Source organism: Osmia bicornis, chromosome 9, assembly GCF_907164935.1.
Source record: "Osmia bicornis bicornis chromosome 9, iOsmBic2.1, whole genome shotgun sequence".
Classification (NCBI taxonomy): domain Eukaryota; kingdom Metazoa; phylum Arthropoda; class Insecta; order Hymenoptera; family Megachilidae; genus Osmia; species Osmia bicornis.
The window spans coordinates 6,887,709-6,904,546 of record NC_060224.1 but is presented as its reverse complement, the minus strand read 5'-3'; the positions used below and the strand labels follow the sequence as shown (position 1 = coordinate 6,904,546).

General features: G+C 42.6%; 1 protein-coding gene across 5 annotated transcripts in view; it reads right to left on the bottom strand.

Moving 5' to 3' along the window:
- Window positions 1–16,838, bottom strand: part of LOC114874392 (tetraspanin-12-like) — a 182,760-nt gene that overhangs the window by 11,691 nt on the left and 154,231 nt on the right. For 4 of the 5 annotated variants that reach the window (XM_029183618.2, XM_029183620.2, XM_029183619.2 and 1 more), the window contains 2 exons: window positions 3,687–3,823; window positions 1,584–1,740 (listed from right to left, as the gene is read on the bottom strand). In XM_029183618.2, the coding sequence (XP_029039451.1) occupies window positions 1,584–1,740; window positions 3,687–3,816 (287 nt within the window). In that variant the 5' untranslated portion in view covers window positions 3,817–3,823. The remainder of the gene's footprint in view (window positions 1–1,583; window positions 1,741–3,686; window positions 3,824–16,838) is intronic. The other variant, XM_029183622.2, reaches the window with a different exon arrangement.

Below are 16,838 nucleotides of genomic sequence, written 5' to 3'. Positions count from 1 at the left end.
CGAAGTCTGGAATGAGTTGCGAGTGCCGTGTCACGCGTTCCTACGCTCTTCCTCGGCCGTGGCTTTCCAGGCGAGTTTTCGAGCGAGCAACACCGAGCAGACGTGTGCAGCAACGGCCACAGGACTTTCTCGTGTTCGAGACACGGTTCGCTGCGTTTTGGTAATTAAATGTTTCGATCGATTCAACGTGCGATGCGCAAAGCGTAAAGAATATCGTAGATTCGTAAGAAATAAATTTCAAAAGATTTATTTATCATCTTGTAACTTTAAACGTCAATTGAAAGCATGAATGAAACAATTTGCTTTTCTATGGTTAAGGAAATGTAATTTTGTGGTGTGAGTTGAGAATGCAATTTGATGGCGGTTGACATACGTGAATAGTTGCGGTACCAAGGGGGTCGGGATCGATCCACTCGAAGGTATAATTCTGCAATTATCATAACGAGAAATCGATAACCCACTGTTCTATCTGTGATTACCAGCCGTGACACAAAGGCTTCTGTTCGGGCCGAGCTATTAACCCTTTATTATTGAACGTATTACCGGCAGAACATAATGCATGCATACGTCTAACCGCAGGAAACCTAACTATTAGGCAATTAACGCGAAACTACTGTAAGCAATACGAACCTACTCGAAACCTACCTAACGCGAATCGTTCCTTTGAAAATTGTAAAATTATCCTCACCATTGTTGCAATTCGAGAGGTTAATAGAAAAAAGCCTGAACCTAGAACTAGGTTCAGCTTTTCGGTAGAATAAAAAATGGATCAAAGCGATCGAGAATTACCAGCAACATCTTCGGCAATGTTTCTCCCTTTTAAACGGCGCGGTGGACGGAAGAAGATGGTAGTTTTCAAGGGAGAGGCGTGTTCCGAGTAAAAGCACCCGCGAAGGAGCGCTTAACCCGCTGAGTTAGATGGGCCAGACCGGAAGCGGAGGGCCCCAGCACGGAAATAATCTGCCCGGAGACGAGTACTTTGCCCGGAAGCCTCTGGTGTTTTAAATCCTTTTTGGAAGCATCGCAGAAAAGGCGTGGAATACCGAGCGGTGGGAATTTCGCAAGAGGAACAGGAACGAGGACGTTCCAGCAGCCTTCCGGTTTGTTCTCCCTTGAGAATGGCCACTCGTCGCGCAGGCCAACCACTTCTATCTTACATACGTATGTATACGTGTATCAGCTACCTTCTAAAAGCCGTGTGGCGACCGCTTTAAACCGACGTAACAACTTTTTAGACACCGCGCCAGTTGAAATTTCGTCGTTCGCTGAGAGGCCTGGTACGCGTGTACTCGTAATTAAAATCCTGGCATACTTTCTGCGTTTCCATTAAAGTTCCTGGGAAATTTGTTCGTGACTGCCGGTGGACAGACTCGCGTGTGGTATTACACGTAATTATTATGGCGTCGCGATCGTTGGACGGAAAATGTTGGAAGAACGTGAATGGAAAGTAGAAATATCATTTAGGATCTCGTTGATATCGATCGGATAGAGATCAACGAAACAAAGAGTATGCGGAAAATGTGACGAGGTAAACGTAGATTTAATAACGGTTCGTTATCCAGGGATAATTAACCGATGATCACCTTAAGATATCCGGCGAATCCAGGACAAGAAGATCTCGTTGCAGCCAGTAAGTCGAGTGCCAATCGTCGGAGGAATCTATTCCACAGCATCGCATCTGCACCTGCATATTATCTATCCTTCGCTTCCACGTCACGTCCGTAAAGTACCTTTTCATACCTGTTCAAAGTAAGATCGGTACACCCGTGTAGATTAATTAACCGCGAAGCTGATTCGCGTCTGCGAGACTGTGGCAACTTTTCTTTGTAAGATGATTCAATTTTCCGGAGTCCTTAATGAAAGGGTTCTCAAGAACGAGAGGAAAAAAAAGAAGGATATTAAGATGAATCGTCCGGCGCACACGCGTATGAATCTCAATTATTCCCCTCATCTTGCATCTGGGTGGGACGGTATCAAATTCCATAGGTCGGCTGGCTCGCGGTAATGTTCCACTGGCTGGGATATTTTGCACCGTCTCGTACGACTTTCCGATATTTTATATCCTATCAGAAATTCATCGGCAGAGGAAGTGCGGGTTACGGTGAAATTGAAATTTTCGTCCGCGGAACCTCGAGCCATTAATTAAAAAGCCACCGTAGGAGTAATTAAATATCGACCGTGATCAATTAAAGGTTCAAACCAGGCTGATTAGTTTCAATCGTTTCCTACCTGCCACCGTGTAACCTGACAAAGGAAATCAAAGCTTCGACCAAGTGGAAATTCGAACCTGAATTTTCCTCCCGAAAGTATACTTTCACTGGAATATCGAAAGTGATGGAATTTGTAATGCTGTTCAAATTTTTGTGTAAATTGCTCCTCGCAATCGAACTGATTAATCCTTCTCATTTCTTTCGTTGAAAAGTAATCCCGAGTAGGAGATGCTTTGAAGAGCAAGTTCATCAGAAGATTTAAAAGAACACAGTTGTTCTACCGTGAAGTATATACGGAATCCCAGTTGCGAAGTAAATTCTCAAGAGACTTCGTGTACTCTATCTACTCTCTTCGCGACACTTTCCACCACTTACAAGTCTGATACTTCGAACAACTTCGACTGCAAAGCCCCGTTCGATGTCCTAAGACCTTACTCGCGCGCAACCCCTTCTTCCGTACGTAATTAGTCGCGTGGGTTGCATCGAAAACTAGCAACTTATTTACACTGAAACATTCGTCAAAGTTCCACGAATGGAAACGTGATTGAAACTTTCCATCCGGTCGTCGACTGAAAAACATTTTCCAACGCGATCCTTCGAATTCCGCACAAATTCAATCGAACGATCTCTTATAAAATATCAATCGCGAATGTTCCGACGATCGATACACCGTTCGATTATTCGCCAGTTTAACGAGATCCGGGACGATCGATGAATCCTGGAGCGCTTATCATTCGTAGATGATCATCAACGGGGTGTTTGCATAGCACAGGACAGAACTGGATGCGCGAACGGCAAGTTTATCGTGAGCAAACGCGTGGAATTTCGAAGAGAATCCTGCCGTATCTATTCATTAAGTAGACGTACGCCAAACGAGATTTCCATCAGTAATTTCCACGGGGCAGCCGTTGTTCGACCGCCGATTTGCATATTATGCCTGGATATACTATTTCCTACCGTTTCTACCGTTTTACCCATCTGTCCTCTATACAGACGGATTCGCACGCGTCGCCATCGAAACCTGCCACGCATCATCGCGTTCCCTGCCTCGACAAGATTTTACGCCATCGGTTATTGCATAACCCACGCCGCCTGGTCTCTCTTACTCTTGATTAAATATTCAAATTTCACGTAACCATCGCGGATGACACGACGGCGTAAGAGGAATGAAAAAAGAAACAAATAGAGAGCGAACCAGAAGCGATCGCCAGGCGGAGAAAATGAATTCGTGGCTTGCCACCTGACGATCGCCAACACCGCTCGCCTGTTCGATCGATGAATATTTCACGAGCAATTTCGACAGATAGATTTGTACCCTCGATTTCAACCGATCCGCCGATTAATTTTTATTGAATTTCGTTAACGCGGTTAGTGGAGGCAATTCTTAAAGGAAAAATTGGAAAGTGAAAATGAAATTTGTTAAATAATATTGTAAATAATTTGTAATGATACGAATTACCTTTAAATTTCATTTACCTTCGACCAAGATTTGACGCACTTGTTGAGTCAGCTGATCAGCAGTGGTGACACAGATGCTGGCCATGAAACAGCCAACGAAGGCCACAAATAACCCCAGCATTGTCCATAAGAATAGTTTCAGATTCATCCAGGGTCTGTAAATAAGGAATTATTTGTCCAAAGGGTTAATTCTATTTATTCTATTAATTCTATTTAATTAGTCGTTCTATCTGTAATCTTTATCTAAGATAGTTCGATACACATCGATTCCCCTATTCGAAGTTTTAAAGCAGAAGAAAGTAAACGAGATTAATCTGAGCAACCCTCCAATTTTCACCCTAGTCGGGTGTATATCGAGGCAGCATCGACAGGGTGTGAAAATCACCGACCACCGACTAAACCGCGAAGATACGTTAACGAGCAAAGGTAATTAAAACAAATGAACCGACGGCCAGGAGTATCGGGAACGTTGGAATTGCTTGAAAATTCTGACAAATCGATTGGCCTTCGGCAAACCAGTCGTTTCCCAATCCCAGCCCCTTGGCTAGACTATAGAAACCCGGTGGAATTAAGAAAAACGCGTTAAGGGGTTAATTCTTGGCTTCGTTCTCCAACGAGCTTGCAGTCTAGACCGCTTTTAGCAACCCTCTGTTTCCTGTGTCTTTCTTTCCATTTTCTATCGTTTCTCTTCATACGACCCTTAAGTATTAGCAGTAGATTAATGGCTATCATTAACACGTTGAATTTGTTGTGGAACATATCGAAGCTCTAATTATTAAGAAAAGGAATACAATTAAGTTTCAAATTTCAACCTTCCTATTTGCTGTTTTACATTATTCGTAGAATAGCCATATTATTGAAACAAATGTTTCTCTATTGTTTCCCTTTAATTATTCAGGCATGTGTAATTGGCGTAATTAAGGCAATCAACGTGTTAAAGATTGATTTTGGAGAATTGTAAAATAACAAATACACTTGCTAAATTACAGAAACCAATCTTCACCCTCTTTTTCAATTCTCAAACGTTTCTATGTGACTATTGTTCACCTTCCTACGATTCTTTCACCCTTTATCCTACGTTCCACTCAGCCACGATTTACTCGTTTTCAATTTTTCACCCAACACCCATTCTACCCACGAACCATTCAACCTGCTATTCTTCGCAAATGTTCATAATTCTCGCAGGCAATATTGTACCGGCTGTGATTCGATTACAAAGGTCAATTGATCGTATTCACACGCACCTCCGACCGGCTGTAATGAATGCTTCAATCCGGCGAATTTCACATCGCGCCGCGGTTTCCGGCACGGAAATATCGTTGGGAAGAATATCCCGGTCCTAGCTCGCATTAACTCATTTACGCGAAATCGTGGACGGGCCAGGTGGCGATTGCTAATTCGCAATCTGTCCGGTATTGTGCAACGAAATTCATCCCGGCGCGTTCGTTTTTATCCACCCTTAAATTGCCTCGCTTTTTGAATAACAAAAAAGAAGTTACCAAGTGAACGTACGAAATCGAATATATCAATCAATCGACGGATATTTTATTTTCGTGAAAATTTAAATTCTGAAATTTCCAAAAATCAGCCATTGTTAGTAGAAATATAATAGTATAACCGACAGAAATGTAAAGGTATTGTTTGCAATCGTACAATTTTGCCTTTGTATACAGTGATTCAAATTAATAATCCAAGCCTTCTCTGTTCTGTGGTTATCGTTTGTTACATCGGCATTAATTCAACACGATTGTTTGCAGCGAATTGATGAATTTTGTGATTGAATTACAAAGCGAATTAAATAATAGATCTTCTAAATAATAGACCTTGGGAAACAATGTACATCGCGTCACGTTTCAAGTTTAAATGTGACGTGAATCATGGAAATGTAGTAATTATTCCTAATTTCATGTAAAGGTAATAGTAGAATACAATTGAATATCAAAAATATTATAAAGTTCACAATTATCTTACCCCTCGGCATAATGAAAATAATTATAACAAATCTTCACGGTCAGCAAATTATGAACGAAAACGTACAATCCATAGAACGTGATTGTTCTAAACACATGTTGGAAGGAATTTTTCTCGTCCAACTGCAATCTACCAGCAATCGCGAAGGAAATGTACATTCCCAGAAGGAACAACAGAAATCCAATAAACACATTTGTCAAAATAATATAAATCAAACACCGGTGAAGTCGTTTCCTTTGGTCCCACGTGAATCTAACATCACAGATCGCCATTTTCAAACTGCACGTCATTTGTTCGTGGAAATTCTTCGTCAATGTTCAATTAATTGATCCAATATTATTGTACACTTATATATTATTCAAAATTATAATAATTACATAGAACGGAGAATCGAATATGCAAAGCAAAACGATGATTGTTTCCATTTAACAATTCAAATGTTTACATTTAATTTGTCACCTTATTTCGTTTAACTTTCTCAATTAATCATACAGTTCCATTAACCATCCATTTGCCATAGCGGTTCACCGATACCAATGAGTGCAATATTGGCCGCAAACGTACGCAAAAACCTGGTCCCGTAACCGCGATAAATCCGATGACGATATATAGCCAGGACACGCGTTGCCCGGTGGAATAATCAATTACCGGCGGGTCATTAATTAACTCGGAAAAGTGCTACGATTTAACGGCAGACTAGCGGCAAAAGTGGAGCGCGATGGCGGTCGGACGAAAGGGGAAGCGTATTTGGGGGGGTTGAAATGATCCTCGGCAGGTTGAGAGACGAAAGATGAAATTTGCATACAGGATGGGTCATTGTAAATTTAAGTCTCAAAATAACTTCGCGATCTATAGAATATATTTGAAGAAATTCTGACAGAAAGATGCCACTATTCTAGTAAATGCATTTCCTAGTAAAATTCGGCTCGTAGATGCCACGTAAGACCGTCCTCTTCTTTACGACACCGTCACGCCCGCATTTCATCCACCCGTACCTATTAGTTCTCCAGATTTCATAAAACCGTTTGAAGAATAGCTGAATTCGTCTCAATCCGCTGCGCGAGCTTTAAAACCTTGTCAGACAGCGAAGAATGAAATATCAATGGTCGCTGTCTCAGCGATCCGCTATTCTAGGGTTAAAGAAAATTCTTCGAGGGATATAGAGAAGAAATTCGAGCGGTAAAGCTAGCTGAGAGCAAGAAATCAAAGACGAAAAATAGAGGAACCTCGGTTCCAGGAGATTTAAGTACCGAAGCAGAGGATACGAGCGTCGATGAAATAAAGAAGTCGATCTCATCCCAAATAAATTTCCTGTTGAAAAGGATAAGTTCCTGTATCAATCGGACAAAAGTAACACTATGTAGATAATCAAAAACTAAGATCCCTTGGTAATTGTATAGTTAGAGAGCAGGTGTTAATCGAGGGGCAGATCCATTGGCCAAGCGGAATCGATCGAATGGCACGATTAGGAGGATCGTTTGTTCGGTTTGCGTTTGTTTGAGCTATTGTACGCTGCTCCGCTTTCGCGTCTCTATTTCCTACATGATTCTGTGTATTGGTAAGTATTTGCTGGGAATTCGATCGATTGTTATTTAAGAAAAAATCATACGCTAATGAAATGGTGGATCGACGAAAGGGATTATTCGGCAGATGTCGGAGAGGAAAGACAGAAGTCTGTTTGACTATCGAGTTGCAACCAGCTCTCCGTTTTCCATCTACGGAGTGTAATGTTATAGGAAATTTCTTGAATGCACCGCGATGCATCGACAGTAATGCGATCGAGGAAACTGGTGGCAGGGTCTCTCCCGTCGAATTCGACTGATATTATGCGCGGGAACGCGAGAACGTCGACGAACATAATCGCATTAAGGTCGCAACAAATTTCCACGCTGTCTGGATGCTTATTGCTTACGTGAGCACCCTATGGATGCGTGAGCTCGAATATATCTGCAGCCATACTCTGATATCGCGAACGAGCGTTCGAAATTTCCCTCGAAACCCAAAGTTTCTTCATCCCCCTCCTCCCTTCTTAAGCTCATTAGATCGTTTAAATTGTTCGTTTCGTTTATTCCTCGCATTACACGGGACTCGCTGTCGATCAAGAGTAAATGAAATCCTTCTGGCGAAAGAAGGAAATTCGATATTACGAGTCGCTCGATTGATGCGATCAAATTGCCATCTTTTACCGCGTTCCCGAGGGAAACGGAAATAAATAAATATTACGGGGAAAACTGAAAGGATTACCAGGAAATATGATATTAGTGGAGATTTAACGGACTTCTAAAATTCATCGTATTGCCAATTATTCTTTGTTCCACTTTATGTGTCGCGATAGACGATTGAAAGACTTTGAGAATATTCAATTTCCCGATAAATCGCGATGATAAATTGCAATTTGAAAACTGAAAATTGTAAGGTATAGCGTTAAGAAATGTTTATCTTCAGAATAACAGTCCGCTGTGTTTGCGCGACCCTTGAAAATGGTTCGACCATCCCCAAGGATAGTAACCCTGTCTCATCCCCTGAACCACTGCAAGGAGAAGTCAAGGGGAACAGCCGACAGTCATTTGAATTTCGAAAGATCCCGAGGGATTACATTCCGCTGCACGTGCAACTTTCTATTCCCAACCCTCGGACTCACCCTTAACGCGGTCGTCGCGACGAGGATCCATCGGATGATGAGATCGGCCAGAAACCAGTCGATCTTTTACGACGGAAAAATAATTTGTTTCCCTGTTCTCCGTGAATAATGGGTTTTAAAAGGAACGACGTAGACGCGGCAGAGACAAAAGGACGAAGGAGATGGTTTCAAGGAACGGCAAAGGGTGGCTAAGAGACGAGAGGCTGTGTCGTTCGTTTGCATAAAAAAAAAGAGAAGAGGAAAAAGGTCGTTCAGACTGGTGGGAAATGTAGCGTTTCCACGGGAAACGAGTATCGGTCGGTGTTCGTCCATTTCACGGTTCGTGGTACGCGACGTTACGTTCCTGTACGCTCGTACGGACACGGGGGATGAAATGGGTATGGGGGTGGTGATTCGTCGACATTCGTTCTCGATGAAAATCGCTCGTCTGCTAGCCTCGATACCATTCGTCCATCTTGTTGGTCAGATTTGCCTTTTACGTTTGCCGACGATTTCTTTGCACTAAAATGAACATCGAAAAGGATGAATTTTGATATAATATTTATTTAAATAAAACGGATTTTTTGTATCGTAAGGCGCGAAACCATTTTTCGCTTCACTTTGATGAGATGTAAAAACTAAAGTGGTCTCGTTTTCCAGACAATCTTCCGAATGATTTATCAGTGGCTCTTCGATATTGGGTCAAAGATTTCTGATAATAGCTCTCGTTTAAGCCGTACACAAGTCTCTTCTTGCTTCGCCTGTACAGTCACTTATTATTCAACGTTTGTTCGCTAATTCACGAGGGGATCAAGAGAGTAGAGCATCAGTATCAGGAGATATCTCTTGAAACGTTTATTTCGATTTTTTTCCTGCTCATCCTCTCACTTGAAAGGTTATTCTACTATGGAAAATATTTATTTTTTCCCTTAGAATAATCTACAAAACGATTCAGTTTATTTTAAAAATATATATTCCAAGCTTGGTTTTAATGAAACCTAAGTGTTTCTTTAGGTAATATTTTCAGTAAAAATAAATTATAAAATCAACCCTTGAACAGCGGAGGTTGGGTCAATTGTGATCCAAACTTACAAAATATATAGAAGGATATTAATATACAATTTCTAATCGAGAAAGTTTCATATATTAAAAGAATAATAATTTTTAAAGGAACGGTGTAAAATTTCCGCCTTAAAGTGTCTTCATATTCAATGACGTATATCTTCGAACCAAATAATTTCAGTGAGCTCTAATTAGAACCATAAAAAGCGTAGAATTCTCCTCTTTAAAATGATCCTTGAAACATGCTCGTAAGACTTTTGGTGTCTAAGATATTCTTGTTTAAAGCAAAGTACGATTTCACCCTGCTGTGCTCGAACCTTTCGCTCGCGCCCTCGGACCTCTCGCTCCCTCGCCACTAACCTACCCCATTCGGCGCCTACTGCGCTGGTCACCGACAGACGCCGAGTCAGCGTTTTTTTTACTACTACTACACGGCGTGCGTATTTTCAGGAAGAAAAAGTAGGTCACGGCGCTTCCGGGATTTCGGCTGCCATTCAACATGTCCGTACATGTTAAGTGCTCCTTTCTAAGCCCTATATCTCCGGAACCAATTGAGATATCGCGTTGGAACCAACTGCGTTATCTCCAGCACGCTTTCCTCTTTCCATCGAGATAGGTTTCATGGAATTTAAAGGATTTTTCTCGAAGGACCCGTTAAATGTTCGCGACCTCCGTTCTCGAATCGATTTAAAATTAAGTTTGGAATTTTGAAATTATTAAAATTCATTAATTTCTGCTGAGATTATAGAGATTATATACCTAAGGTTTAATAGTAAAATTTGAAGAGAATCGATAGATAAATTCTACTTGTAATTTCGATGCAAAACATTCGAATCTTACAAAAGCTTTTACATTCAACTTTCCTCGAGTGTTCCACCACTCCGTGTGACTCGTTCGAGCATGCTGATGATAAAGTTTCTATTGGTATCACCGTCGATGGATGCGGCTGGTTTCCCGCATCCGACGAGGAACTTCGATTATTCTCAACTTTGTTCCTCGCTCGATTCGTCTCGACGTACCATCGACATAAATTAGCGGACACTGAATTCACCTCAAAATCCTTCCCTCCCACTCTTCCTCGAGTATGAATTATCGGCACTGTGTTTACGCGAGTTTTAGGAGCACGGAAAGATGAAACGGTGATACGAAGTTTCGTCAATTAAACTATCGACTTTCCAGCTAAGCTCGAGAAGATTTATTCGCTTTTCCGGGATTTTATTGCACGACCAAAGCGCTACCGGCACTCGGCTTCCTCGGTTCGCGACCACCGCTGACCGAGTACGTTAAGAAACAACGCGGAGAGGATTATCATCCTCCCGTTTCATTGTGATTCAACGTCTTCTCGCGTTAAATGTTGCCCCGTGTTTCCTGGCTCCGAATGTAATTCACCGAGGAACGAGGAAGTATGAAGGTAGTACTAGATTTTCGACACGTGCTCGCTTGTAACACGCGTATTATCCTCTTTTATCCGCTGATTTTATTATTAGATGGAGTGGAGCGAGGGTTGCTGAAAATATCATGTAACTCTCTGTGATTTTTCCATCAGGAGATTTCCGTATATCCTCGATTTCATGGAATAAGATTTTCCGCCCCTCGTAAAAAAAAGAGAAAAACAATCCCACTAAAAGGATAATTTCCTCTCAGTCCACAAAGCTGCTTAAACTCTAACCCCGAAGCTTTCGGAAAAAATTATCATCCCCTATTACGGTGGAGAATTTTCCCAAGAGAAGTTAATTTCCAGATTAAAACAAGGGCAAGCTTCCGAATGAAGCGATCGCTAGGAAAATAACGGTCGGAGAAACGGGAACAGGTCAAAAATGTCCCCTCCTACTTCGGATAATTATATCGGTCCATTTCTCGAGCAGCTCTGTAATTAAGGATTAATGTAGGATCAAGAAGGATTATTCCGTAGGAATTAGAAAAAAAAAAAACGATCCACCAGAGAACTCTTCCACCGCAGGGAGATCTGACCAAAGGAAAGAGCAAAGTTTCTGAACGACCCGGGGATTAAACTCGCGAATTAAACGTTGCGTTTTGAAACGAAGTGTAAGGAACACCGAGTTAATTGGCGGGAAAAATTAGCGTACGCCGGGTAATGGATTGATAAACAGACGCGAGGATGAGTTTCCCACAACCGTTTGTCACGAAACCGATAAATCAGGATAAGTGCATTTCTGTATAGGCGGCTGATGATCGCCGATCGAGCGATAAATTTCAGTCGTTCGACAAATATGTATGGATCGTTTCCGGGGTGGGGGCAAATTCGCGGTGTTTGATGAGAGATCGCATAGACCAACAAACGGCAAACAATTTCCCTAGTCGTTTCGTATGGCTCGTTGAACACCCGACGCTTTTAATGACAATTGGTCGCGCGTAATTAGCGATACAAAATTATTAACGCGAACAGAGACTTTCAACGTGGGTGTACTTACACAAATAATTTTACCGTCCCACATTTTTCCTTCGAAATTATTCGAACTCTCCTCTAGATATCCAAGACAGTTCTCCATGGAATAACGCAGGTGTTACGAGGCTTAGTGTCGTTTAAAGCCGTCTCGGAACAAGGCGCGTGTGGACGGAACGTGACGCGAGCGAGATGAACGTGTAATCGGTTCGCAGACATTTGTACACGCGTTTCAGCCGGATATCCGGTCAGATCGGGCTGTTCCTTCGGAATTGCTAAGAGAAACGACGTGATTTCACAACGAAGAAAATCTGCAATATTTATCTGTAAATCGTCTGGCGATCAAATTTTAGATCATCCTTCAAGTTACCGAGGCGTACCAGTGTACTCGCACGATAAGCGTTGTTCGTTTCATTCGCCGGCATTAAAGATCATCCCTCGTTAATCATCCACGGACAGAGACAGTTTCTCGTGGCAAGATTAAACGCGAAACCGTTCCCAAAGATTCACGGCCGCGTCGTTGAGAGCGCAATTCAAGCGGTTCTTACGTTCGCATCCGTCACAAGGGCAATCGTGCTCGTCGATCTTTGCAATTTACGATATCCATCGGGTGTTCACGGCGTCGCTTGATAACGCCGTTGGAAACGGTGCTACACAACGAGTCGGCGATAAACTTAACGTTCCGGAGGGGGATACCAACCCCCCGATGTGTCTCCCGAACACCCGCTACCTGGCTACGAATAATATAGTGCAAATAACCGTTCCACTTGCATTCGCAATCAACGACGAATAATCGGCCGTGTAAATACAGCCGGACGTTCTATCTGGCGAGACTTAAGAAAAAAAAAAGAAGGTATAAAATTAGAAAAATTCCTGGCGAACAGGGTAGGTAAATGTTAATAGAGATACAGAAGGCTATAATATTTCCAAACAGCTTATTACAGCTCGCGACGAGGCGCGACGCTGGTTTGCTCGGTTAATCTAGAAAAACGTGGTCGACCGGCGAGCGAAACTGGCGGAAAAATTTCGTAGGAAACGCAGCCCCGGTACACCGACAAGTTTCGTGCCTTTGTTTTTCCGTCGCGCTCGTTTCCAGGCCGGTCGAACGAGGGGTTGGGCGACACGGGGTACGAGGGAAAAGATGGTTGTCCGCGTGAATTGTGAGCACGCAGACGTTACAATATCCAGCGGCAGCGATTCTTCCTTAGCCCGCTAACTGGAGCTCACTGCATTAAAGTTTACCCCTCCGGTTCTTTCTTATCATAATCGCATTTGTGGATAATGGGCCAGGGATAATTTGTTATCGCGAGATGTCATGGAGCAGAAACTTTTTAAATTACTTCGTTCCTTCGGCGAACTTTTCTTCTCGCTGTTCCTTTCTTTCTGTCCTATTCCGCACGCTTCCCCCCTTCGACCGTCATCCCCCTTTCCCAATGTAAGATCGTGTGTCCTCGCGATCATCCGTCCCATTCCGAGCAGCTTGTCGCGAAAAATACGAATAACAGTCGAGCATTCACGTACGGAGCCAACACGGATATTTTTCCAACCATCACTAACCCCCGTTTCCTATTTTCTTTTAACAAGGTATGTAAACTGGAAGGCATTCAGCTCGAACGAATCGCGTCCTTAATGCGTCGAGATGCTTCGAGGAACCGGTGCCGCGTTCAAAATGACCGGCTCGAGACGTAAATACCGTCGACGCTTCCGGGAACGAGCTTTTACATGGATTGTTTCGTCGAAAAGTAAGGGGACAGGGATGGGGTGGACGAAGAAAGGCTCGAGTTTCGGGGACAAAGTTTTTCCAATTCGCAAGAGACTCGAGAAACGGTCGTCTAGCCGCGATAACTTCCGTCAGGGAAACGATTCAACGTTTGTCCTTCCTGTTCGATGCAACGAAATGCACGAATGTTGGAAACTACGCGTCTTTTCGATGAAATGAAACCGCGCCTTGCGCCCCAGTCTCTTGACAGTAGTATAACTCGATAATTCATCGGGCAATATTTGTGGCGGTCGCGTTAGTCAGTGGAATCGATGATTTATCAAACAGCAGAGAGGAGCACCCGGTTATCTCCCGATGAAACGAGTCGATAACTTTTTCTCTTTCGTCTCGTTCAGTAGTACGAGTCAATGATTTAGAGTACGAGCGAGATACAGGCACTTTCCTCTGTCGCGCTATGAAAATTGCTTTCCAGTTGCTTTATATCAGTCTTGATAAATGATAGAGGATAATTCGTTTTCTAGATTTATGGTGTCCCAGAAATCAGTCCCCCTGATTTCAAAAAATTTTACAAAATGACCAGATTTCAAAATAAACTAAGGGATGTAATTTTCAGGACGCCCCGCGCATGGATTCATATATTTTGATCTATCAAGTAGTACGAATCAATGGTACAAGCTGCGCCAGTAGTTAAAATCAACAACACGCGCGGCGATTTCTGTTTTTTCTCAATAAAGCAGTGTTATATCCGTACAGCGAACGAAATAAACGAATAAATTCGCATCGATACCGTTGTAAAAGAGCCTCGTTCTCACAGGAAAAGCTCGAACGTTAAACGAAACACGGAACGTATTCGTCCGTACGAGAGTCGGTGGAAAAATTTACAAGCCGACTCGATGTAAATCACGAGCACAATCAGCGTGGCCGAATCAACAGAGGAGAAATCCGCGTTATTTCTCGGCCGGCAGCCCTCTCTGGCCCGTAATCCGCGAGAGGGGGAGAAAAATGGATGGGGAAGAGGAGGGGCGCGTACCGGGAGTCTCGTCAAAAACTGTAAAATGTAATTCACCGGTTTTTCCACGGCGCTCACCTCGTCAAAATACCAGACTGAGTGCGAGAGGCAACGATGTTTTCAGGGTTATCGGAGAACGGGGAGAAAAAATGCATCTGTCGTTATCCGGATTATTCGATTCACGGTCGGTCACCTGCGTCACCCATGGAAAAAACTTATCTTCGGAAACGGGCATTTCCATTGAACGAAATCGTTTCCTTCTTCATTTTACTAAAAATGAATGCTCTTCTATTTTCTTTTCACGAAAACACCGAGATACTTTAGACTTTCTTCCTTTCTTTCTTTGTCTTTCTATGGAGACAGATAAGGGGTAGTATTTTCTTTTCTTCGCTTCCAACTCTGTGCTTTCCTCCTTACTTCTCTTATTACACGATATTTATAGTAGATAGTATACAGAGTGTCTTAGGACGGGTAATATAACGGGGTGGTGGGTGATTTTATCAGCAAAAGTTTTCATATTTTTGTACGGAATGGAGAAAATAAGAGAGGTACACCTCGGATAATTTTCTTATTAGTCGACGAATTTTCGAATTCAATTTACTTAGAAACGAAAGTTCGAAAAAACTGTGTTCTTCTTTTTCGACTTATTTTTGATTATAGAATCACCCCCTGCCGGGTTGTACTACTCAATCTGAGATCACCCTGTATAAATAGAAAAATCTTGTCGCATCACAATGGAGACAAGCGATTTGAATTTCACCCGCGGCGAATATCAATCAATTAAATCAACGTGATCGAAATTTAAATTTCGCCTAGGCGGCTTTACAGAATGTACAATATCGAGCCAATTTGCCACGGACATTAGAATATAAATGAAAAAACTCACGTGTATAACGGATGCGGGGCTCGAAGGTAGCGGTCTCTGATGTAGGATAATTGATTATTTACCCTAGGAAGCTTCATCACTTTCGTGGCTATAAATTCCCTAGGAGCAGGACTGCGACTCCCCGACCATCCACCCTTAACCGCAAACAGTTCAACTCCATTTCTGCTTCATCTATAATTTCGTGCCTCTATTTATACCGGTATCGTCGATTTATCGGTCGAAGAGGTTGCTTTATTGAAATTACTGCCGCGAAAGTAAAAGTTCTTCCTCCTTTTTTCTTCTTTTTTTCTTTCATTGGGGTGGAAGGTTGGAAAAATTACACGACTCGGAATCGACCCTCGCCTCGGTTTAATAGAGGCAATGGGGGCCATAACACCGGTTATGGCATCGTTACGCGAAAGATATTCGTTGCGAAGCGAAGGAACTCGTTCGTGAGCGTGATTTACGCGGGACTGCTTCGAGATATCGACGATGGGGTTCGGGGAATTTAAAGGCACGATGGTAGCTTTAATTTTAATGATCTCCAGCTGGGAGATATCCTTTTTACGTCCATCATATTATATCTGGAAAATCTTGAATTAGAATCCTAATAATCCTTAGTAAAATGTATTAGAATTTTATTATAATAAATATTTTTTTAAATCTTTATCAATCGTGTATGATATTTATAATCCTATCCTGAACGAACGATTCACTTTTCAGGAGAATCAGTGCACACGCGAAAAGGGGTGTTCAACGTTTCCATTCACGATACACGTAGACGCGATTCACTCTTCCGGCGGAAAGCAATCCTTCTGCCGCGAGTCCCGCGTAGAAAAGTGGCGATGCAGTAAATTTTACCGTCTGATAATCCGTTTATGCCCCCGGGGGTAGCTGATTTACGAGATCGTCCTGCGGTTACGTTCTCGCCTTATCGCGCTTATCTCTCGATCTAAACTTCCCGTCCAAAGGCAACCTATCTCTAGTTCTCGCTCGTTTTAAGCTGCGCCGTTCGCTAATTGTTTACTCTGCCAATTAATTCCCTTCTTACGGATTAGTCGGTGTTTTCCGCGGTAAATAAGGATAACGAAGGGCGTAGCCGTGCTCGCGGAGATTTCGTTACCCTCCTTTTTTTTCTCTCTCTCCTCCTCGCCCGACTGCCAACGGAATGTTAATTAAGCGTCTCAAATATTTACCTTCGTCGTGTGCTTTCTCTCCTCGGAAAAAAAGAAAGCCGAAACGAGCGTCGATGTTATCCATGGACTTTTCTTTCCGTCCCCTGTGGTTCCGGGTTAATTTAATTAATATGGAAAATCCTCGAATGGATCTTCCAGTGATTTAGAAGGATCCATTAACCGGTATGTGAAACAGGATACTCTTTTCTTTTTTTTAAATAATGTATCGGTAAAAGAGAAAGAATTCCTATTATTTCTGTAGTTCAGTGGTGACCATAAAGAAACCAACCCTCTTCGTCCACGGTGATTCATCGACGATTCACGACCCCCTCGCGAGCATTCCT